The sequence below is a fragment of the Phacochoerus africanus genome, chromosome 2 (genome assembly GCF_016906955.1).
Source record: "Phacochoerus africanus isolate WHEZ1 chromosome 2, ROS_Pafr_v1, whole genome shotgun sequence".
Taxonomy (NCBI): Eukaryota; Metazoa; Chordata; class Mammalia; order Artiodactyla; family Suidae; genus Phacochoerus; species Phacochoerus africanus.
In genome coordinates, this window is record NC_062545.1 from 193,564,104 (window position 1) to 193,587,993 (window position 23,890).

General features: G+C 42.2%; 1 protein-coding gene across 2 annotated transcripts; it reads left to right on the top strand.

The window, feature by feature from the left end:
* The first annotated feature begins 1,735 nt into the window (after nt 1–1,735).
* Nucleotides 1,736–23,451, top strand: DET1 (DET1 partner of COP1 E3 ubiquitin ligase). Of its 2 annotated transcripts, none has more exons than XM_047767496.1 (5): nt 1,736–1,880; nt 8,524–9,616; nt 12,370–12,557; nt 18,521–18,712; nt 22,824–23,451. In XM_047767496.1, exons 2-5 carry the CDS (start codon nt 8,534–8,536, stop codon nt 23,011–23,013), a joined length of 1,653 nt encoding a protein of 550 aa, XP_047623452.1. In that variant the 5' UTR covers nt 1,736–1,880; nt 8,524–8,533; the 3' UTR covers nt 23,014–23,451. The 2 variants fall into 2 exon arrangements, with proteins under 2 accessions (XP_047623452.1, XP_047623453.1); XM_047767497.1 differs by lacking the exon at nt 1,736–1,880 and adding an exon at nt 5,665–5,725.
* The last annotated feature ends 439 nt before the right edge of the window (nt 23,452–23,890 follow it).

Here is a 23,890-nt window from a genome sequence, read left to right on the forward strand (position 1 = left end):
CTTGACAGGAAAGGAAGGCTCTCCTTGAAGAAACTGGGGGCGCTTGGGAGTTCCCATCGTGGCACAGTGGTTAATGAATCCGACTAGGAACCATGAGGTTGTGGGTTTCATCCCTGGCCTTGCTCAGAGGGTTAAGGATAAGGCATTGCCATGAGCTGTGGTGTAGGTTGCAGAGGTGGCTCGGATCCCACGTTGCTATGGCTTTGGTGTAGGCCAGTGGCTACAGCTCCGATTCGACCCCTAGCCTGGAAACCTCCATAGGCCGCCGGAGCGGCCCTAAAAGGACCAAAAAAAAAAAAAAAAATGGAGGAGCTCCAGAAAGTGTTGCCTCCCCCTTGGTGGGCAAGAGTGGCCGTGGGAGGGGTGAAAGGGTGCTGGAGTGATCCCTGAATAAGGCATCACCTGACAGTCTGAATGGAGAAGTAGAAGGCCAGTACTCCACTCAGAGCTGCTCCATGGCCACCCCAGCAAAAAAGGTGGGGACAATCTGAAATTTAGACTTCCTTCTTCTTCTTTTTTTCCCCCTCTACTTGAGATATAGTCTGTACACCATATCTTCATTTCCAAGAAGAGGAAATCAAGACTGATCAGTACCCAAGAACATTCAGCTTGGGAATGTCAAGACAGGCCAAGAACCCTATCTTTGTTTCCTCTTAGCCATCCTGCACCTTCAACTCACTTATCTTCCTTGAGCCTGGGTCACTCATCTTCCTTGATCCTCGGTTTTCTCATCTGTAAATACCAATAAACAGTTCTTCCTCATAGAGGTGCTGTGAACTCTGTGGGCAGAGCCATTCATTCACGGGTTGGGTCTTTGTCAAGCACCTGAAAGATGCCAAATCCTGTTCTACGGGAGGCTAGAACAGAAAACAGGACAAAACCCCTGCTCTCATGGAATTTACATTCTAGTGGGGGAAGGGAAACAGAACAAAGAAAGAAATTAAAACAAGAGAAAAAACAGGGTAATATCAGATAGTGATGATTGCTTGAAGAAATAGCATGATGGTGGTGGAGTGAAAGGAGTCAGGGAAGCCTTCCTGAAGAGGTGACATTTGCTTTGAGGTCTAAATTATCTGAAGAGGAAGACATAGGGAAATCTGGGGGCAGGTTGCCCAGAAATAGGACAAAGCAGAGGTTTTGAGGGAGAAACCAGTGTGTAAGAGACAATGAGATAACGCAAGTGAAAGTCAATTGAAGTTTTCCGGGATTAATGTAGTGCGAGATGCTTTTACTATACATCCACCGTGTGCTAGTTAATGTATTGGGTACAGTGTTCAAAGATCAGTATTTATTTATTTATTTATATCTTTACTGGCCATGCCCGGGGGCATGTAGAATTTCCCGGGCCAGGGATTGAACCCTTGCCACAGCAGCGACTGAGCCACAGTAGTGACAAAGGCGGGATCATTAATGGCTAGGCCACCAAGGAACTCCCAGTTCCTGTCTTTAAAGTGCTCACTGTCTAGGAGGAGACAACAGCTGGTGAAATGGTGCGTTTAATCAAGAGACGAAAAATTAATTTTTATTCATGTTTTTGCAAATGCGTCCAGCGGGTGCAGAGACATGACCTTAGATCACCGAGATGCCAGGTTAGGGCTCCTGGTTCAATTTTTCCTTCGCAGCCACTGAAGATAGAGGATGGTTTCTATCCTCCTCCCGGCACTAGAGTGCGCTGTAACGTCGCTCATTGACAGCTGGACTGCACCGCGCTCTCCCCACTTCCCTTCTCGCTGCACTGAGTTTCCGGTGGCTCTCGGAAGCCAGGGCCCATAGGTGCAGACGCCGGGTTCCGAGGCATGGCGGGGGCGGGGCCGGGGGAGGCGGACGCTGAGCCGGTCAGGGGGTGCTTCGCCCCGGCCGTTTGAGTCCAGATCGCACAGGTGAGGACTTCTCCTTCCTTGGTCCAGCCTCCAGACCCGCCAGGCCCTAGCCAAGGCCTCCTCGGGTTACCGCCATGGGATTTCCCCCTCCTCGCATGACTCCACGGCCCCCGCCCTCCTTCAGAATTCTCTTCCTATCGAGGCCCCGCCCCGGGCTTTTCTTTCCGGTGGCGCCCCCTTGGGCCTGTGTACCCGCCCCTAGCTACCCCTTGAAGTTTTAGGCAGCCGACTGAAGGAATTGAGGTTTGTGAGCACCTGCCTGTTTGCGGAGAGACCCAAGAGGGGAGGTCTTACTTAGTACCGCTCAATGAGTTGGTGGCCCAATTCAGCCAGGCTTTCTTCTTTCATTTCATAGATAACTTATTAAACACATGCTTATAGACCAGTCGCAGTGCTTGGCTCTGAAAAAACTAAGGTAACTAAAGTAGGCATGGTTACTTCCTGCCTGGAGATGATAGATTACAGGGGAGTCCAATATTAAACACCTAACCATACAACTAAAAATTCAGATTCAAATTGTGACAATGACTATGGAGAAGAACAGCAAAAGTAATGGTAAAGTAAAAAAAAAAATCTGTTTTAGAAAGGATGGTCAGAGAAGATTTCCTGAAGGAGATGACACTTGAGCTGCAACTTGACAAGTGTGAACAGGCTAGAGGAAATATATTCTAGGCCGAGGGAACAGCCCCAGTGAATACTTGAGTTGGCAGAGAACAGCGTTCAGGAAAGGAGGCTTACTGTGATGGGCACACAGAATAAAATGTTTGTGTACTGGTAAGGTACGTCTAGGGCCATAGGCGTAAGTAAAATTCAGAGATGGAAGTTGCAAGCTGTGAAGGAGAGGTATGATTAACTGGTATATTGGGATTTTATCTGGTAGGGAGGGTGAAAGACTTTTCTAAGGAAGTGATGATTAGGCTGATACCCACAATAGGTGTTAACTTGGCAGAGTGAAGAGAAGAGCCTTTAGATTGAGGTTAAGAGCACATGTCAGGGTTCAGAGGGAGGAGGTAGGACACCTGCTGAGGAAATGATTAGAGTTAAATGGGAGAAGATGAGGATGGAGAGTCAGAGCTGAGACCTTTGAGGCGTTTGTTTGGCATGGTGAGAATTTTGATCCTTTTCATTAAGAGCAATGCGAAAATACTTGTTTTAATCCATAGGAGGAAGGATGTGCTCACAAAAGCCTTTCGAAAGATCACTCTGGTTGTTCATGGATTAGGAGTGGACAGGAGTGGATTTAAGGAGACCAATTAGGAAGTAGTTGCAATAATGTAGACATGAAGTTAAGAAAATTTGGGGTAAGAGTGCTGGCAGGTCATGATAGAAAGAAGGTGGAGCATCAGAGGACTATTTAGGAGGTAAAATCTCCAGAGTTTGGTGACTGATGAGGTATGGAGGCAGAGGGAAAGAGCTATCAAGGGAAATTCAGGTTTCTGGTTCCTTTTAGCAGATGTGGCTGTATCGTTTACTGGAATAGAAAAAGGGTAGAGGGGTCAGCTTTTGGGAAAAATATCATAAGTTACTCTTTCTTCCTTACTTCTACCTGACTAAAAGAGCTTTCACTGTGCTTTTTTTTTTTTTTTGGCTGCCCCAAGGGATATGGAGTTCCTAGGTCAGGGATTAGATCCAAGCCACACTTATGAGCTAAGCTGCAGCTGTGGCAATGAAGGATCCTTAACCCACTGAGTGAGGCCAGGAATTGAACCGGTGTCCTCATGGATACTAATCAGGTTCTTTACTGCTGAGCCACAATGGGAACTCAATTTTTTGAGGGTTTTTTTTTTTAATAATAATTTTTTAAAGAATGAAGCATCTACTTTGCCTAAATTGATCAGTGGCTTTTTCTGATTCGAATAGCTAGCATTCTTTCTCTGACTCAGTTATATGCAGTTAGTCTGCTAGGTGGTGTCTGATGCCTTCTGCTGTGCCTGGGCCTTACCAACCTGTCTCATTCCATTCTGCTCTCCTTCTCTGACTCCAAGCCCCATCTTAGGTGGGCAGAGGTTTCCTGGGCAGTAATTGAGTGAGGCAGTTTTGTGCATTACTTGGTATTTTAAAATGCCTAAACCTTAATAGTGTGTTTTGGGGACTGTATCAAAATGGTCACATCAACTATGTCAGTTTTAGAAGTAGTAGCTGTATAAAACTCAATATCGTGTTTATTGTTCAGGAGTGGGGGATTTTGCTCACTGTATCATGCCAGGGTCCTTTGAGAAAACTCATAAGAGAGATTTCCTTTAAAATCCAGTGCTGGGTAGTTCCCATCATGGTGCAGTGGAAACGAATCCGACTAGGAACCATGAGGTTGCAGGTTTGATCCCTGGTCTCACTCAGTTAAGTGAGACCAGGGTTAAGGATCGGACGTTGCTGTGAGCTGTGGTGTAGGTCGCAGACACAGCTGATCTGGCATTGCTGTGGCTCTGGCCTAGGCTGCCGGCTACAGCTCCAATTAGACCCCTAGCCTGGGAACCTCCATGTGCCGCGGGCGCGGCCCTAAAAAGTAAAATAAATAGGTAAATAAAAATAAATAAAATTTGTTCCAGGATAAAAAGAAAATATGGGACAAGATTTAAAAATAAAATAAAATCCAGTGCTGGGAAATGCTGTGCTTCTTCCAAGCAGCTGTTATGTTTTTATCTTAATGGCAGTGCAAATTCTGCAACTGATTGTATTTTCCTGTGCCTTATCGGCTGAGAAAGAGCCAAATTAGAAGCTTGACAGTTCTGCAGGTCCTTGTGGTATGCATTTCTATGTACTCCAAGCTTCATTTTATTGTCCTACCTTTGTTTTTTTCTTGACAAGGATTGTTTTCTAATTTAAAAAAGAATTCTAAGTAAGCACACATAATACTTAGGAAACATATGCAATTTTAAGAGAATAACAATACAGTGAATTCTGATTCAAGAAAAAAAAGTGGTTGGGGTTGGCTTTGTGTCCCCAATTTCCATCCCATTTCTTACTTCCTCAGAGGTAACCACTATTTTGAGTCTTAGGTTTATAATACTCTTGCTTTTTTGTAATTATATACTCTATATATTTTATTCTTTTTTTTTTGTCTTTTTGCTATTTCTTTGGGCCACTCCCACGGCATATGGAGGTTCCCAGGCTAGGGGTCGAATCCGAGCTACAGCTGCCGTCCTACACCACAGCCACAGCAACGGGGGATCCGAGCCTCGTCTGCAACCTACACCACAGCTCACGGCAACGCCGGATTGTTAACCCACTGAGCAAGGGCAGGGACTGAACCCGCAACTTCATGGTTCCTAGTCGGATTCATTAACCACTGTGCCACGACGGGAACGCCTATATTTTATTCTTAAACAAAAATTGTTTGAAACTTATTTAAAGGCAATCACATTGTATGTACTCTGCTGCTTGCTTTCTTCATTCAACACTGTGTCTGAAATTCATCTGTGTTGTTATATATAACTGTAGTGCATTAACTCACTGCTTTATAAGATTGCACTGTATGAATATGCCTGGAGGAATTTACCTAGTCTGCTGATGGGCATTTGGAATGCTGTCAGTTTTTGCTGTGGCTAGCAGTCCTACTACAGGCATCTTTGTATGTCTCCTGTTATATATGTGCAGGCATTTCTCTAGATCAAGATTTGTCAGCCTTGGCACAGCTGACATTTTGGGCCAAATGTGGGGGCTGTCCTGTTTACCATAGGGTGTTTGGCAGCATCCTAGCATTCTCTTTGCTGGACACCCATAGCACACCATCCCTCCCTCCCAAGTTATGACAACTAAAAATGTCTCCATATATTATGAAATTGCCCCAGTTGGGAACCACTGCTCAAGATCAGAGGTTGACAAACTTTTTCTCAAAGGACCAGTTGGTAAGTATTATAGGCTGTGGGCTGTGTGGTCTTTGGTCTCAGCTAATCAGCTGTGCCTTTATAGGGCAAAAGCAGCAATGGGCGAGATGTAAATAAGTTGGTATGACTGTGTTCCAGTAAAACTTTATAAAAACAGGCAGGCAGGCTAGATTCGACCTGAGTTTGATGTCTCCTGCTCTAGATCAGTAGGAAATATATTTTATATCCTCCCCCAGTGTAAGTAACTCATATATATATAATTGAAACAAAAGTTTCACACAATAGTGCTTACCCTTACTGTGTGTGATGTAGTTTGGTATGCTGTTTTATTCTATTTTTAAAAATGTCAATTAGTATATCCACTACATTGACTTCAGTGCCCCATTAATGAGTTGTGATTAGCAGTTTGTGAAACTTGATTTGCTCAGTCATTGAGATCTTTAACTTGCTTAGATAGTATATATATTATATAGTATATATAAGGCATTTCATGTCCCATTTAGGAGACATTATAAGTAAGTTCCCCATCATCTGTATGTTTTTATTTCTTAAATATAGTTTGGATCAGTTGCTCTGCTGCTTACAACCTGTATTAGCTTGTGTGGCCTGGTGTACAAAGTATTTTCCAAACTTGTTCCTGTCTACTTTCTCTCTCTTTTTCTTTTTAATGGCCGACTTGTGGCATATGGAAATTCCTAGGCCAGGGATTGAATCCGAGCCTCAGCTGCCAGATCTTTAAACCTACTGCACAGGGCTGGGGATTGAACCCTCACCTCTGAAGTGACCTGAGCTATTGCAGTCAGTTACTTAACCCACTGCACCACAGTATAAACTCCTCTAGGCTTCTCTTATCACTCATTCTGTGCTTCCTATATGCTTGGAATTATTGTTTTCTAACTGATGCCATGCTCTGCTCTAAATATACTTTTAATACATTTTTTTATTTTTATTTTTTTGCTTTTTTATTTTATTTTTTTTGTCTTTTTGCTATTTCTTTGGGCTGCTTCTGTGGCATATGGAGGTTCCCAGGCTAGGGGTCTAATCAGAGCTGTAGCCGCTGGCCTACGCCAGAGCCACAGCAACGTGGGATCCGAGCTGCATCTGCAACCTACACCACAGCTCATGGCAACGGCGGATCCTTAACCCACTGAGCAAGGGCAGGGACCGAACCCTCAACCTCATGGTTCCTAGTTGGATTCGTTAACCACTGCGCCACGACGGGAACTCCTCTAAATATATTTTTAAAGTTACCTTCTTTCTGGAATATTCCTCCTCTTTTTTTGCCAAGTGAGTTCTTTATCTTTCAAGGTGCATCTCAGATGACCACTGACAGTGCCTTGGGCACTGTCCTAGGTGCTGGGGATTCAGCAAGAAATTAGACAAGGTCCCTCCTGTCTGATATGTGTAAGCTTAGAAGCTTACACAAATAAGAAGATAATAAGGCCTAAAGAAAATAAAATAGGGAAAATAGTAGATTGATGTAGATGGAAAAAGGCACAACTTTTTAGGTAAGATAGGGAAAAATTTTGAAGAGCTGCAGTCTTGCTGAGATTTGAATGATGAAACGGACAGCTCTTTCCACACTTTGAAAATGTTGCTCCTCTTCTTTCTGGCCTCTATAGTTTCTCTTGAGACATCCACAGATATATGAATTGTTGCTCCCCTATAGGTAATTTATCATTTACCTAGCTGCTTTCAAGATTTTTACTTTGTGTTTTAGTTTTTTCCAATTTGACTATGGTATGTGTGGGCATGAATTTCTTTGGACTTATCATGGCTGGGGTTCTCTGAACTTCTCATCTTGGTTTTATATACATGAAGTTTTGTTTATTTCTTGGCTCTTAATTCTGTTCCTTTGGTATATTTTTCTGTCTTTATGCCAGTACCACATTCTTTTGATTACTGGGCTTTGTAATGGTTTTGGAAATCAGGAAGCTTGAATCCTCCAACTTTGTTCTTCTTTTATAAAATTGTTTTAGCTATTTGGGGTCCCTTGAGATTACATGTGCCTCTTAGGATGAATTTTTCAATTTTTGAAAAAATGTCATTTGATTTTGAGAGGGATTGCATTGAGTTTGTAGATTGCTTTGGGTAATGTGGACATCTTAATAGCCCAATAAGTGTGTGTGTGTGTGTTCCCCCCTTTTGTTTTTTTGGCTGTGCCCACAGCATGCACAAGTTCCTGAGCCAGGGATCAAACCCGAGCCACGGCAGTGACAATGCTGAATCCTTAACTGCTAGGCTAACAGGGAATAAGTATTTTTTTAATGAATATACATTGAATAGACTGCTAACACTGAGCAAATCTGATGTAGTTTTAGGTTTATTCTGTTGAATATTCCCAACAGCTAAACATGCTTTGAAGGTATTCCTAGTGAATTCCTTCCTCAAAATCTGTTTCTAGACTCAAAAATGTCTGGGCCACTTCCTAGCTATAACTTGGGAAGGAGAAATGCTGATCACTGTCATCTTGGTAGCTCCTAGGTCCAGGATATATGGAGGGAAATCTATTTGACTTATGTATACGGTTGACCCTGAACAGCACAGACTTGAACTGTGCAGGTCCACTTATGGATTTTTTTTCCAGTAGTAAATACCGTAGTACTGCACATCCCCAGTTGGTTGGATCTGCAGTTGCGGAGGAACTGTGGATAGGAAGGAACAGTGTTTACTGAGGGCTGACTATAATTTATACTCAGATTTTCAGCTGCAGAGGCCAAAGTTGGTGCCTCTAATCCCCTTGTTGTTCAAAGGTCAGCTCTGTTTATGTTTTGGTAAATGTTTTATTTCCTTGACTTCTACTTTACTTTTCCATACAGAGATGTGATAATGGATCATCATGTTTCCACCATCAAACCTCGACGGATCCAAAACCAAAACGTTATTCACCGCTTGGAACGCCGGCGGATCAGTTCAGGCAAGGCAGGCACCCACTGGCATCAGGTTCGAGTGTTCCACCAGAATGTCTTCCCCAACTTCACGGTTGTCAACGTTGAAAAGCCACCTTGTTTCTTGCGGAAATTTTCTCCTGATGGACGCTATTTCATTGCTTTCTCTTCAGACCAGACATCTCTCGAAATCTATGAGTACCAGGGCTGCCAGGCAGCTGAGGACCTATTGCAGGGCTATGAGGGGGAGATCTTGTCCAATGGCAATGACCAGCGGTCGGTCAACATCCGAGGCCGGCTCTTCGAACGCTTTTTTGTCCTGCTGCACATCACCAACGTAGCAGCCAATGGCGAGCACCTGAATCGTGAGTGCAGCCTCTTCACTGATGACTGCCGGTGTGTTATCGTGGGCTCAGCTGCCTACCTCCCGGATGAGCCTCACCCTCCTTTTTATGAGGTGTATCGGAACAGTGAGTCTGTGACTCCCAACCCCAGGTCCCCTCTGGAGGACTACTCTCTCCACATCATTGACCTTCACACCGGCCGCTTATGTGATACCCGTACCTTCAAGTGTGACAAAGTGGTCCTGTCACACAACCAAGGTCTGTACTTGTACAAGAACATCCTGGCCATCTTGTCAGTGCAGCAGCAAACCATCCATGTCTTCCAGGTGACTCCTGAAGGCACTTTCATTGATGTGAGGACCATCGGCCGCTTCTGCTATGAGGATGACCTGCTCACTGTGTCAGCTGTTTTTCCTGAGGTACAGCGGGACAGTCAGACAGGCATGGCCAATCCTTTCAGGGATCCCTTCATCAATTCCCTGAAACACAGGCTGCTTGTGTACCTGTGGCGCCGGGCAGAACAGGATGGTAGTGCAATGGCCAAGAGGCGCTTCTTCCAGTATTTTGACCAACTACGACAGCTGCGCATGTGGAAAATGCAGCTTCTGGATGAAAACCATCTGTTTATCAAGTACACTAGTGAGGATGTCGTGACCCTGCGAGTCACAGACCCATCACAGGTATGCAGTGCTTTTCTGCCCTTTACCCCTCCAGTCTCCTTGGCAAAATGGGGAAATTTCTCTTTTTGCCTATAGCCAGCCTTTCAGAAATAGACATTTTTTGTAATCTTGAATTTTTGTACTCAGACTTAAAACAGCTCCCTTTTCCTCTGGCCACATGTATTTATTTGGATAAATGGAAGCTAAATCTCAAGCCATTGATGAAGGTAGCCAACTCTGTGATTATTACCCTAATTCTGTTGCAGAGCATTTTCAGTATCCTTGAGACAGAAGGCCAGATGCTCCAAGGTCAAGGTTTGATTTGTCTGTGGATACTGCCTTGATTTGTATAAGATTGTGCTTGTTAGTCTGTTTTAGTTATGGCAGTGAGAATGAGCCCACCATACAAAAAAAGAAAATCTTCTAAAATTCTACTCTTTTCTTTCCTGCTTAAATAATGTCAGTACACTTTTTCAAAAAGTCTTCTTTAGAATGTAACTAACATAAGTTCATTTGACAGAGTTAAGGTTTGTGACTTTACCTGACCTGGCCCATGTGCTGAAACATAGGCTGTAGAGCAGTGAAAAGATCAGGATGAAGCCAAAATGTCTGACCTGCTAAGTCAGTTATTAGGATTGCAGGTCCTGAGGGTTTTTCAGTTTGGGTGAAAGATGTTGGTAGGGAAGAGAGGAATTTCACAAGTAGGAGTAAGGTGGTGTTAAGAATAATGAAACCTCTAAGACTTTTGGATTGAAACACCATGCTGAAATTAAGTGTAGTTTGGGCATTTCCCTTTGAGAAGCTCTCTACTTTAGTGTTGACGGAGCAAGAGACCTATCTTTCTGTACGTTTGCCCTCCATTCTATACTGTTTCCATAAAGTCTCCTTAGATACTAGTTTGGAAATCAAGACCAGAGCAAACCAGTAAACTTCAAAGTCAGCTGAGTCTGCTATTTCTCATTGACTTGTGCTGAGTCTACCCTTAAGTGACCGCACAGACTGTCACAGATGTCTTCTAGGACCTTGTGAGCTATCATGGTAAAATGTTCTCTGACATTTTTCTTGGAATCACAGCTTGTGTATTTTAAAAAAAGGATGGGGGAATGAGTAATATGGTTAGAGTTCATTTTTTTCTGGATTCCTTCTCTTCCCTCTTAATGATGAAGTCACCCGTTGAGCCATCATGAGTGAGCATCTAGTTCATCTTACCTCTTGTGGAGGTTGTGGGTGAATCCCTTGCCTGTGCACCCACCCCCTGTGTTGTATTTCCCAATCTGTGCTGGAGGGAAGGCAAATAATTCTATATCCTCATAATTGTGATGATCCTGGCAAAGCCCTGATATGATCAGTGTGCTGTCCGGGTTTATAGAAAGGACATGAGTCAGTCTTGTAATTAGGTTTGAGCCTTTTTATTTTGGAGGGACTAAGTTGTCTTTGGCTGCTGTATTTGAGATTATCCTTTTTTTCTTTGTTAAAACATGACCTACTTATTTCAGGTAGCTATAGTAAGTGGTGGCCAGAAGCATTACTCTGGCTCTGTGCTTTGCTCACAGAGTTTGTAACTTTAAACCCAATCTCTCTGCCCTAGATATCCTCCCCCCACATTCCCCGGTTTAATTTGATAGGTTCCAATAAGGTTAATGAGTAAAAAGTGAGAGTAAACACAAAGCCTTGCTAATATTATGGGTATTATTCTCAGGTTACCCTCCAGCCTCTTTAATTTACAGCCAAATTTAATTTCCAGGTGACTGCAAAAGTCATGTAATACAAGCTTTGGGAAGGACTAATTACTAGTAAAACAGGTGGGCCAAATGTCTCCAGAAATTGGTAATGGAGATTTAAATTCAATCACAGGAGGTGGAATACTAATCCTAGTGTTCTGAGAACTTCTAGGGTCCTGTTGGAGGCTTGCAGATTGACACAGACTGCCAACTCACTGTGACAAAAGCATGGGGGTGCTTGGTGCTTCCTGGTTAGGCTGAGCAGGGCACTGGAGCTTTAAAGAAGAGGCTAGTTACCCAGGAGCTGGCTTAGAGAAAGCAGTAACTCTGCCACCTATGGCATCTGAATGCTTTTCAGGTTCCTCTTCCGATCTTAAATTCTACAGATCTCAAATGTATGTTACAAATGCTCTTGGTTGGAAGACTTTCTATGAAGGAAGAAATGGAAAATATTTTCTGATTTTTCATTTGTTTGGTAGCAGTACCCTGCTTGGGTACAGCCTGCGTGGTGGACACAGGATACTTAAACGGTGTCTCTCTGTGTTAGCAATATTAAGAGGGAAAAGGAAATGCCCCTACATTGAACTTTCAACTGTACATATATAAGACAAAAATAATTTGTCAACAGGCAGTCCCTGGCTCAACTCACTTTCTCAGCAGGAAGAAAAATTAAATCTGGCGTTATTAAAAAGTGTTTTTAATCTCAGAATGGGTTGGGGAGTAAGTAGGGAATAGGCATGTGGAAGGAAAAATACTAAATTTGCACAATTTGAAGTGAAAGATTGAAAACCTTTTTATACATATATGCTGAACAACTCAATAATCCAGTGGCATAGACATAGTGGGAAATTAGGTAACACTGAGGCCCGTGATTGACAAAGCCCACTGAGGCGTCCTCCTTTTCCAGAAACAGTTGGTGCCATGTTTCCACTGTAGTGTGGCAGCAGAGGTGTTTGCTTGTTTTCCTTGGGTAGGGTGAGTTTTTGGCAGAGTAATAAATCTACTGATCATGGCATTGTACTCAGCTATCCTTCAGGTCTCTCTCTTCTGCAGGCATCTTTTTTCGTGGTGTACAATATGGTGACAACAGAGGTGATCGCTGTGTTTGAGAATACGTCAGATGAGCTTTTGGAGCTCTTTGAAAACTTCTGTGACCTTTTCCGTAATGCTACCCTGCATAGTGAAGTCCAGTTTCCCTGCTCAGCATCCAGCAACAACTTTGCAAGGCAGATCCAGCGCCGGTAAGCTGTTCCATTCAGCTCAATAGGCTTAATTTTCTTTAGAAAATTTGTTGGTGTTAAGCCAGTCATCATTTACTTCAGGTAACCTTCCCATATTCTTTCTGTCAGTCTGTCTGTTGTAACCTCTTGTCATCCTAAGCTTCTTTTTTCTCTCAGCACCTGAGGAATTACTTGTGTGTGGTCCATGATTACTCCTAAACTGTGTGCGAGCTGCATAAAGATAGAAACTGTGTCTTTGTTATTTATTGATACATGTTCAGTAGTGCATTATCAAGCACTTAAATGTTTTTTGAATGACTAAGGAAGTAATTTTATAACTTTGGGTTAAACAGGTGTGTTGAACAGGTACATGTATTTATCCCTGCTCCATCTCAAAACCCCACTGAGATGACAATGAAGGGAGAAGCATAAACAAGAACAAAGAGAATGGGAGAGGAGTTATCAACAGAGTTTTAGAAGCTGAAGGGCCAATGGATGAGTGATAACTAACTTGGCATACCTCAGAGAACAAAAACTTACGACTTCAAAGCTTAGCCATTAAGAAACAAATTGTCTTGCACCAGAGAGCTCTGGAAAAGCTCAAGAAATTGGAGGTCTTGAATACCTCTGAAGATACCTGTGAGGCTGAAATCAGTAGGATTGGATGAAATTCTTAAAAGGAGCAATCACATGCTCTAGCTCCTTTCTTTAAGCCTACATTGCCAAGTGACTTCTGCACCTCAGTGAAAGGCTAGAGGCTTATTCTCTGGAGAAATTGAAGCCTGCTGGCTCTGGTTTCATGTTCATGAGACGTGGCTGAGAGTAGGGATGAGACATGTAATGCTTAAACAAGAATTAAGTGAAAACTGACACACTGATGGGGAAGACTCCTGTCCTCTTATCCGATACAGTCCAGGCTTCTACTTCCCAGGCAGGAGATTAGTGATAATTCTCTAGGGAAACTGACCATCCTGAGGAAGAGACAGTTGGAGGCTCTTCATGAATCACCTAGGTCACCCTAAATTGATACCCACCTCCTGTGAACCAGATTCTCATAAATTATCTGAGTACTTATTGTGAAATGACTGGTTATTTTGGACCAAGGGCCCAGGCTAAATCCTACTCTAGTTAGGCGGTACCTCATCAGATTCCATATATGTAACTTGCTCCCCTAACTTGAGCCAGGTATGGAAAATATCTTCTTTACCTTTCAATATAGGTCAAACCAGAGTGAGTGGATGAATTAGAATAAGCATTACTGCCACTGGGAAAAATGAGCAAAGCAGATACCTAATTCAGTGGCATTATACCTATGTAGAAGGATGGTACTTGATTAAAATAGATGGATATTGATTTTCAGACAACTAAACCTAACCGTTTTCTCTAGTTCATGCAAAATATGTGCCTTACTACCGTCTTTATTTAGTATAGAAGGATTTTTGGAAGCAGAACATGGATCAGATTTTCATTTTGAAATGAATTTTTATCTTTTAAAATTAAGCAGATCATTATCAACTAGTAACAAAAGCTGGGTACGTGAGGGCAGGGATTTTAGTATTCTCTGCCATATCCATAGCACCTAGGCCAGTGTCTGATGTTGGAGGAGCACATTAGGTATTTGTTGAATGAATGATGTCATTAGGAATTACTAGAGCTATGTTTTCTAAAAATTTGTTTCAGAATGCATCTGCAGTTAAGTGAAATTGTAGGAAGCCCCCAGGAGAAGATGAAAGATTTGAAGAGAAAGGTGGCATTGTAGCTTTGTGATTTTCAAAATTTTACTTCATACCAGCAAAAGATTTTGAAAAATTGTAGATATCCTCACACATTAATTTTTAAGCTGATATTTAAATTTTTTTACTATCAAATTTAAGTAATTGCAGAGGATGCAATTTTTACTGTATATTAAACATTGACCTTTAAAAATAAAATCATTACAAAATATAATTGGCATTAACATTATATAAGTTTAAGCTGTAATACTTTTTTTTTTTTTTTTGCCACATCTATTGCATGTGGACATTCCCAAGCTAAGGATCAGACCCTCACTACAGCAGTGACCCAAGGCACTGCAGTGACAATACTGGATCCTTAATCCACTGTACCACAAAGGAACTCGAACTCCCAGGTGTTGCACTTTTAAATATAGTCAAGGGAGGCTTCCTGCTGTGGCACAGTGGGTTAAAATTCTCTTGTGGCACAGCAGAAACGAATCTAATTAGTATCCATGAGGATGTGGGTTCAATCCCTGGCCTCACTCAGTGGGTCAAGGATCCCACGTTGCTGTGAGCTGTGGTGTAGGTTGCAGATGTGGCTTGGATCCCACATTGCTGTGAATGTGATATAGGCCAGCAGCTGCAGCTCCAATTGGACTCCTAGCCTGGGAGCTTACATATGCCATGGATGCAGCCCTAAAAAGAAAAAAAAAAAAAAAAAAAAAAAGAATCTGACTGAAGTGGCTTAGGTCTCAGGTTTCTGTGGAGGCAGGGTTTGATCCCCAGCCTGGTGCAGTGGGTTAAAGGATCCAGCATTGCCATGGCTGTGGCATAGGATTCAATCCCTTGCTCAGGAATGTCTATATGCCACAGGAATAGTCAAAAAAAAAAAAAAAACAGTCAAGAGAATCTAAATACTATAGTACTTTAGTACTCAGTTTTTGACATAAAAAGTACACAGCAAATCATTCCCATACTGTTTGAAATTCCTTAGTGTTTCTTCCTTTTTGCATATTCATATATCTGTTCCATCTCCCCCATAGAATTGTATCCTAATAGCATTTTACTCATCATCTTCCATACTTTGCTGCATTGAAAAAATATATGTAAATTAAAGTTATTTTTTATTTCTTGCGAACACATGGGTCTAAGTGCTCAACTTTAGAGTGTTCAGTAAACCTTTGGTAAAAAATGAAAATGGATCCTATTATAGGTTAGAGTAAATGTTTAAGAAAAAAAATGGACACCGGGGATTATAAGTCACTTAAGGAAAAGTCTTTATTTTAAAGATAGAGACAAGGAGCTCCCATTGTGGCTCAGTGGTAATGAACCCTGAGGGTTTGATCCTTGGCCTCAATCAGTGGGTTAAGGATCCAGCATTGCCATGACCTCTGGTATGGGTTGTAGACTTGGCTTGGATCCTCCATTACTGTGGCTGTGGTGTAGGTAGGCAACTGGTAGCTCTGATTTGCCCCCTAGCCTGGGAACTTTCATAACCTGGGTGTTTGGCACTTAAAAAAAAAAGCCCAAGATAAGATAGTATGAAAAATAAACAACATGATATTCACTGAAATAATTGAAGCTTTAAAAACAGGAACATTCCTGGAATAGCTAGATGCTTTAGAAATTTAAACTTCATTAGGTGTATTTGAGAATTCTCCAAGGAAATAGAATAAAAAGAGTGGGAAAATGAAAGAGAAACAATAAAAATGATTTAGAAAATTCAGAGGATTTTCCCAAGAGATCTCATATCTGGCTAATTCTAGAAGGGGAGCAGTAGAAAAAATGAAGGGGAGGAAATAATGTAAGGCAGTTCTCTAGTGTTAAAAAATATGCATTTCTTGGAGTTCCTGTCGTGGCTCAGTGATAACAAACCTGACTAGTATCTGTGAGGATGCAGGTACAATCCCTGGCCTTGATCAGTGGGTTAAGGATCTGGCGTTGCTGTGAGCTGTGGTGTAGGTCACAGACGTAGCTCGGATCTGGTAATGCTGTGGATGTGACGTAGGCCAGCCCCTGCAGCTCCAATTGGACCCCTAGCCTGGAAACTTTGATATGCCGTGGGTGCAGTCCTAAAAAGACAAAAAAAAAAAATGCATTTCTAGATTGGTAAGGCCCATCCACTGTCCCGGAGCTGGCTCATTCTGGCTTGTGAGAGCCAGGTGTTAAACTTCTAGGAGTTTTTGCAAGTTGTTAAACATAGCCATTATTAAAAATTAATTATTATTAATAATTATTTTACTGTTATGCTCTTGAGGTTATTTATTCTGTTTGGTGAGAATACTATATAGTGATGTGTTCCTGCTCGTCTCTTGACAACTTTATGTTCAGTGATGTCACATTGGTACCTTCAAATTGACCACAGCAGGAGGATGTATACCACAGAAATTGGCAAATGCTATAAATCGTGGCTTTTTCCCCTTCAGAGAAATAATTATTAATCTTATTAGCACATCACTGGCTCCATCAAGTACCCATTATAGTCAATAATGAAGGACCCATACTGAGGCATAGCATCATGAAATTTTAGATCACTGGTGATGAAGAGAAAACTGTAAAAGCTTTCAAAAAGAACACATACATTTAACATATAAAAAATTAAGTCATTAATGGTATCGGACTTAATACTGAAAACTTGAAGTCATTAAAATCATACCCTGAGAATTCTGTGAACAAAATGATTTCCAAACTAGAATTCTACATATTCTACAACAAATAGAATGTAATAAAGATATTTTTAGTTAGGTAAGGTCTCAAAAAATTACCTCCCATGTACCCTTTCTAAGGATGCCTCTGGAAGATGTATTTTCCCAATAAAATACGAAAGAATGGTATAGGAAATAGACTCTAACAATGGAGAAATGCACAAGAATTCTAAGGATGATGGTAAAGGGAAGTTCCAAGATGACAGAACTCCAGTTGGACCATGTGGATGCAGGAGCAGGGAGGTTTCCAAGAGGGATATGTATATTCAAGGATATATTAAAATTATTAGAATATCTGGTGGGTTTTGAGTGTATTAAGGAGAGATTGTCAGTTCTGTTGTAGTAGGGTTGTTAGCATAAGCCTCACTGAGAAGGTGGTATTTGAGTAAAGCTTTTGAAGGAGGTTGGGGAGCAAGCCATGTGGATAACAGGGGGAAGAATATACCAAGCAGAGGGAATATTAAATCTAAAGGTCCAGAGGTAGGTCTCATGAAATTTGAGGAACACCAGGGAAGTCAGGGTGGCTGGGCTGCAATGAGCAAGAGGCAGAGTGGTCAGAGACAGGACGAGGCACATAAGGCCATTCTAAGGCTTTAGCCTTTTTTTTTTTTTTTTTTTTTTTGGCCATTTCTAGGGCTGCTCCCGCGGCATATGGAGGTTCCCAGGCTAGGGGGTCTAATCAGAGTCCACCAGCCTATGCCAGAGCCACAGCAACTCGGGATCCGAGCCGTGTCTGCAACCTACACCACAGCTCACGGCAACGCCGGATCGTTAACCCACTGAGCAAGGGCAGGGACCGAACCCACAACCTCATGCTTCCTAGTCGGATTCGTTAACCACTGCGCCACGACGGGAACTCCTGACTTACCTTTTTGATAACCATTTCTTCTCTTACCATATAATCTGAAAATTATGGTTTTCCATTAGGTTTTTAATTTTTCTTTCAGTTTTTCATTGTCCTGAGCAATTCTGTATTGAACATGCACAGGGATTTTTCTACATAAAGGATTGCTTCCTTAGGGAAAATTTCCAGAAGAATAGAAATACTTGGTCACTGGGTATTAAAGTTAGTATTCACTATAATTGCTTCATCATCATCATCATTATTATTAAAGATAAGTCTGGTGACTCTGTGTCCACGTTACTGTTTTTCTAGATATTGGTGTTTCTGCAGAAACTTTATTTAAACAAAGAATGAGTAATTTGTCAAAAGGTTTGATGCATGTTGGCTTATAACTGGTCCTAAGAAGAGTTGGAAGCTGCTTCTATTCAGGATTCTCTGCTCTCTGTAACTCTTTTTTAATGCAGTCTAAGGCTATTATTTGGGAAAAATAAGTGAGTAGAAACAGTTGTCCAAGATTTAAACTTTTGTAGCATCTTTAACTTTTCTAAAGTAACTTAATGTTCCTGATTTCTAATTCTGTTTTCTGTTTTGAGAGTGTTTGTAGCTAGGCAGACGTGTGTGAGTTCAGTATCTAGATTCTATTTTCAGAATGTCAGTTTGAAATCCAGGGCAGTGTGCGTGCCTGCTAACATAGCCTTCCTCACCGATGCTTTATTTCAGGTTTAAAGACACTATTGTAAACGCCAAGTATGGAGGGCACACGGAGGCAGTGCGCCGGCTGCTGGGTCAGCTCCCCATCAGCGCCCAGTCTTACAGTGGTAGCCCTTACCTTGATTTGTCTCTCTTCAGCTACGATGACAAGTGGGTGTCAGTCATGGAGCGGCCCAAGACTTGTGGCGATCACCCCATCAGGTATACCGTCCCTGCTTCAGCTGCACATGCCTCAAGGCTGAGGCGGCCTGCTTGCTCTTTTCTTCTTGAACATCATTTCATTGTGACTCTGTCCACTTGTACTTATGGGTTGAATTCAGAGAGTGTGGTGAGTGCTTTGATCATTTGGGCACTAGTCTCATAAATTAATTAGTTCCACTCTTTGCTTCTCTTCAGAACATCCAATTCAGATAAGAGTTGTTACCTTTTCAAGATATCTAGGGAAGGAAACCATACTTTTCAATTTAATAATCTAATACAATTTCATAATACTGTTTATAATTGAGACTTAAATTTTGTTCAGCTCAAATTATTTTATCCCTTCATGTTACTTAACAGAAAAGACAGCAGAGGAGTTCCCCTCATGGCTCAGTGGAAACAAATCTGACTAGTATCCATGAGGATGCAGGTTCCATCCCTGGCCCTGCTGAGGGGGTTAAGCGCCAGTGTTGCCGTGAGCTGTGGTGTAGGTCACAGACACAGCTCGGATCTGGCGTTTCTGTGGCTATGGTGTAGGCCGACAGCTACAGTGCCAATTCGACCCCTAGCCTGGGAACTTTGTTATGCTGTGGGTGAGGCCCTAAAAAGACAGGAAAAAAAAAAAAAAGAGAGAGAGAGAAAGAGAGAAAAAGAAAAGTTGGCAGAGACAATTTGGAGAACAGGCAGGTTTTGGAGAAACTCATTCTTCCTCACCTGGAAGAATTTTGCAGTGTAGATTGCTATACTAGTGCCAGAAGCTTGACACTAACCCCCTGTAAGTGGTCCCTTCCTCACAGATGCCAGTTCACAGACCCGCCTGTCTCTATGTTGGGAGCTGGGGTTGTTCTGAGTGCTGTGATAGGTACTAGGGAGAGGAGCTGCACCACTGCCGCTGGTGAGTTGATTTCAAAGGAGGTGTGATCCTGGTTCCCTGTGTTGGATTGTGGAAGGTCTTTTTCACATAGAATCAGTGGGAGTTAATATTTCATAGTCTAGCTTCATTATGTATTAAATAGGCTTGTATAGCATATTCTGTACAGTTAATCACGGTTTGTAATATTTCCTTTGGGAAACTGCAGTAAGTTCCAAAAACCAGTTAAAAAAAATTTTTTTTATTATGGCATATTTTTAAATATGTAAAAGTAGAAGAATGTAAGGAACCTCCATGTACCCGCTTCAGCAGTTATCACCTCATAGTCAGTGCTGCTTCCTCTCTTTCTACCACTACTACTCTTTCCTCTTCCACCTGCCACCCTGGATTTTTCTGAAGCAAATTCCAGGTATCACAGCATTTTACTTGTAAGTATTTCAGTGTGAAGTTCTAAAAGATAAGGACTTTAAAAATTACAACCTTAATACCATTATTCCATCTTGTGAAAATTAACAAAAATATTAAGATCACCAAATACCAAGTGAATTTTCACATTTCCCTATTGTATCATACATATTCTTTTTACAGTTTGTTCCAGATCAAACAAGGTTTGCAGGTTGTATTTGGTCACTGTCCTCTTAAGTCTTTTGTATTCTGTAGGTTCGGCTTCCCTCTTACTTTTCTTGCAGTGAAATTGTTGAAGAGACCAGGTTGTTTGTCCAGTGGTCACATCCTAGATTTTTCTCCTTGCATCCCTGCTATATTTACCATCTTTCTCATTCCCCCATATTTCCTATAAACTGGTAGTTAGATTCAGAACCACAGAGAACTCACTTTAAATCATAAGTCTGGAGTTCCCGTCGTGGCGCAGTGGTTAACGAATCCGAATAGGAACCATGAGGTTGTGGGTTCGGTCCCTGGCCTCGCTCAGTGGGTTAAGGATCCGGCGTTGCCGTGAGCTGTGGTGTAGGTTGCAGACGCGGCTCGGATCCCGAGTTGCTGTGGCTCTGGCGTAGGCCAGTGGCTGCAGCTCCGATTCGACCCCTAGCCTGGGAACCTCCATATGCCGCAGGAGCGGCCCAAAGAAATAGCAAAAAGACCAAAAAAAAAAAAAAAAATCACAAGCCTTTGGTGTGCTGGGGACTGTGTGGTAAGGTGAATATGTTTTTCACACATAAAAGCAGATAATGGGGCTCATTTGATACAGTCGTGGAGCACAAGATACATTTCTCCCCTTTTGACTTCCCTGCCTGTCTGATTTGAAAAGATTAACCCAAGTAACAAATCTGGAAATGCCACTGACTGTGACTAAAAGGGTTTTTCTTGAAACTCTTTATTATTTTTAAGTGAAAATGAGAACTGTAAGGACATTAAAGTCTTTTGAAGAGGTAATGCCATTACTCTAACCACTGCCATTATTCTAAGAGGTAATGCCATTATGTATTTCATTCTAGTCTTTGCCAGAATGCATGTGTATGTTTATACAGTTGTAATCGTGGTTAGTATAATACTTTGTAGTCTACTTTTATTTCATAAACATTTTTCCATGTTGTTACATAGTCCTCATTGTTACAGCCCTAATGAAGGCACATTATTCTGTCAAGTAGACAGTGTCATAATTTAAGTATTCCCATTAAATGAATTCAAGCATTCATTCTCTCTCTGCATTTTTACATCAGAGCTAATGCTGTAGTAGCTGTCTTTATTCAAGTTACTGTTTTCTTTAATTTATTATTATTATTTTTTTTAATTTTGTCTTTTTAGGGCTGCACCCGCAGCATATGGAGGTTCCCAGGCTAGGGGTCGAATTGGAGCTACAGCTGCTGGCCTACACCACAGCCACAGTGACTCGGGATCTGAGCTGTGTCTGCAGCCCACACCACAGCTCATGGCAACGCTGCATCCTTAACCCACTGATCGAGGCCAGGGATCGAACCTGCAACCTCATGGATGCCAGTCAGGTTCGTTAACCACTGAGCCACTGCGGGAACTCCTGTTTTCTTTAATTTAAATGAGGCTATAAGTTCTTGGAAATGGGATTATTGAGTCAAAGGTTATGAATGTCTTTATGTCTACTGTATATTTGCTTTCCAAAAGGGGAATTATAGAGCTCTTTAATTCAGAGTTCTTTATTTTCCAGAACTTCCCCCAATTCGGCCCCACCCTATTGATTACCTCCATCCAGTTCCCAAGTTCCCAGGGCTTTTGCATAAGGGAAAAAGGCATTTAACTACTGGGATGGATGGAAGCATCTTTTGTCTTACTGTGTTAGATGAAAAACTAAAAACTACTCATTATTTTGCTTTTGCGCCTGAAGAAGAACCTTCCAAAAGAATTTATTCTTGAAAATGAAAAACTCAAATATGGGCCTAGATCTGCAGTAGCCACTACCCTGTGGCTGTTGAGCCCTAAAATGTGACCAGTCCAAGTTGAGATGTGCTCAAGCTTCAGATACACATCAAATTTCAAAGACTTAGTACAAAAAAAAAAAAAAAGAATGGAATCTCAGTATCTTTTATATTAATATCTTTATATTGATTATAGGTTGAAATGATAATATTTTGGATACCAAATATTGGGTGAATTAAAATATATTATTGATTTATTGCTTTTTAGGGCCACACATGTGGCATATAGATGTTCCCAGGCTAGGGGTCGAATCCTAGCTGCAGCTGCCGACCTATGCCGCAGTCACAGCAACTTGGGATCTGAGCCACATCTGTGACCTACATCACATCTCACAGCAACTGCTGGATCTTTAACCCTCTGAGCACAGATATGGATCAAACCTGTATCCTCATGGATACCGCTGAGCCACAACGGGAACTCCAAAATATATTATTTAAATTAGTTTCACCTTTTCCTTCTTATCTTGTTTAATGTGGCTACCTGAGAATTAAAAAATTACACATGTGGCTCACATTTCATTTCCAGCCCTGGCCTTGGGCAGGTAGCTACTGGAAAAGAGGAGGCTGTAATTAAAGTCTGTAACTAAGGGTCATCTTGCAAAAGAGAGATAACCCAGCGGCTCAGGACAGTATGGTGAAGTTCATAATCACCATGCCTGTAAAATGAGCTGGTCAGACAGAGGTGATTTTGCAGTCCTGGTGACCTGGGGCTGATGTGAGAGGAGATTTCATCAGTGAGGTTAAATAATCAGTTGCCACCTTTCCTTGCTGTTCAGATTTTAAGATGGTGGTGAAAATGTATCCCATTTTCTTCTTCTCTCCTTGCTCTGTTTAGGTTCTATGCCCGGGACTCTGGTCTGCTCAAGTTTGAGATTCAGGCAGGCTTACTGGGCCGCCCCATCAACCACACGGTGCGACGCCTTGTTGCCTTCACCTTCCACCCTTTCGAGCCTTTTGCTATCTCTGTGCAGAGGACTAATGCTGAATATGTTGTCAACTTCCACATGCGACACTGCTGCACGTAGGTGCCTCACCAAAGCCAGGTCATCTGGTCTTCCGAGACCCTGCTCCCTTCTTATCTCAGTGTACTGTCAGGCAGAAGCTCGGACTATGTACCTCAAGGGGGAGTGGACAGGGAGGGAGTGGGGCTCAGCCTGATGGAGTTTTTTAATCATCCACAATACAACTGCTGATTGACTTAAAGTCCTTACCTTTTCCCTGTGGGAATGCCACCGTTAACTAAGTCCACACTTTTTGTTTTATTTTGCATTTTATTTCTATGAAGATGAGAGCATTACACCTCTGTCCCTTTCATGTGACTTCTTTGGCATTATGGTATGCAGCCGGAAGCAGGTAAATCTTGTTTACTCACGAGAATTGTGTACATCTTTCTACATAGCCAACAGCAGGGCTGTCTTTATAAGAAAAAAATAAATAAAGCCTGGTATTTTCTTACTTAAATATATCCTGTTTGATGTCTGCCTTATTTCCTGATCTCACCAAATGCTTTTCAAATACGTGGATTTCAGAAGGGGCTGTGAGGGACCAGAGGACAAGGCCCCAGCGGCTGCTCTTGGGAGAACTAAGTGGTGTGTGCCAGCGTGGAGCCAGCTCGCTGCCAGGATTGTTTCGTTCCCTCGGGTGTTCTCCTGGTAATTCTCCCAGCTGGAGGATCTGGGCATAATCACACTTCCTCATGTGGAAGCATGCTCCCTTCTGTGCCATCTGTGTTGTGCAGGTGGAAGAAGGAGCCATTCTCTTTGGCTGCAGCAGAAACAAACGCTGTGAAGCACGTACTGTAATTTGGGTAGCGGGAGCTGGAGAGCTCCAGGTGTCCCTAAAGAGATCAGACTGGTTGTTCCTGGATGGCCAAACCATCACTGCTGTCCTTCAGACACCTGC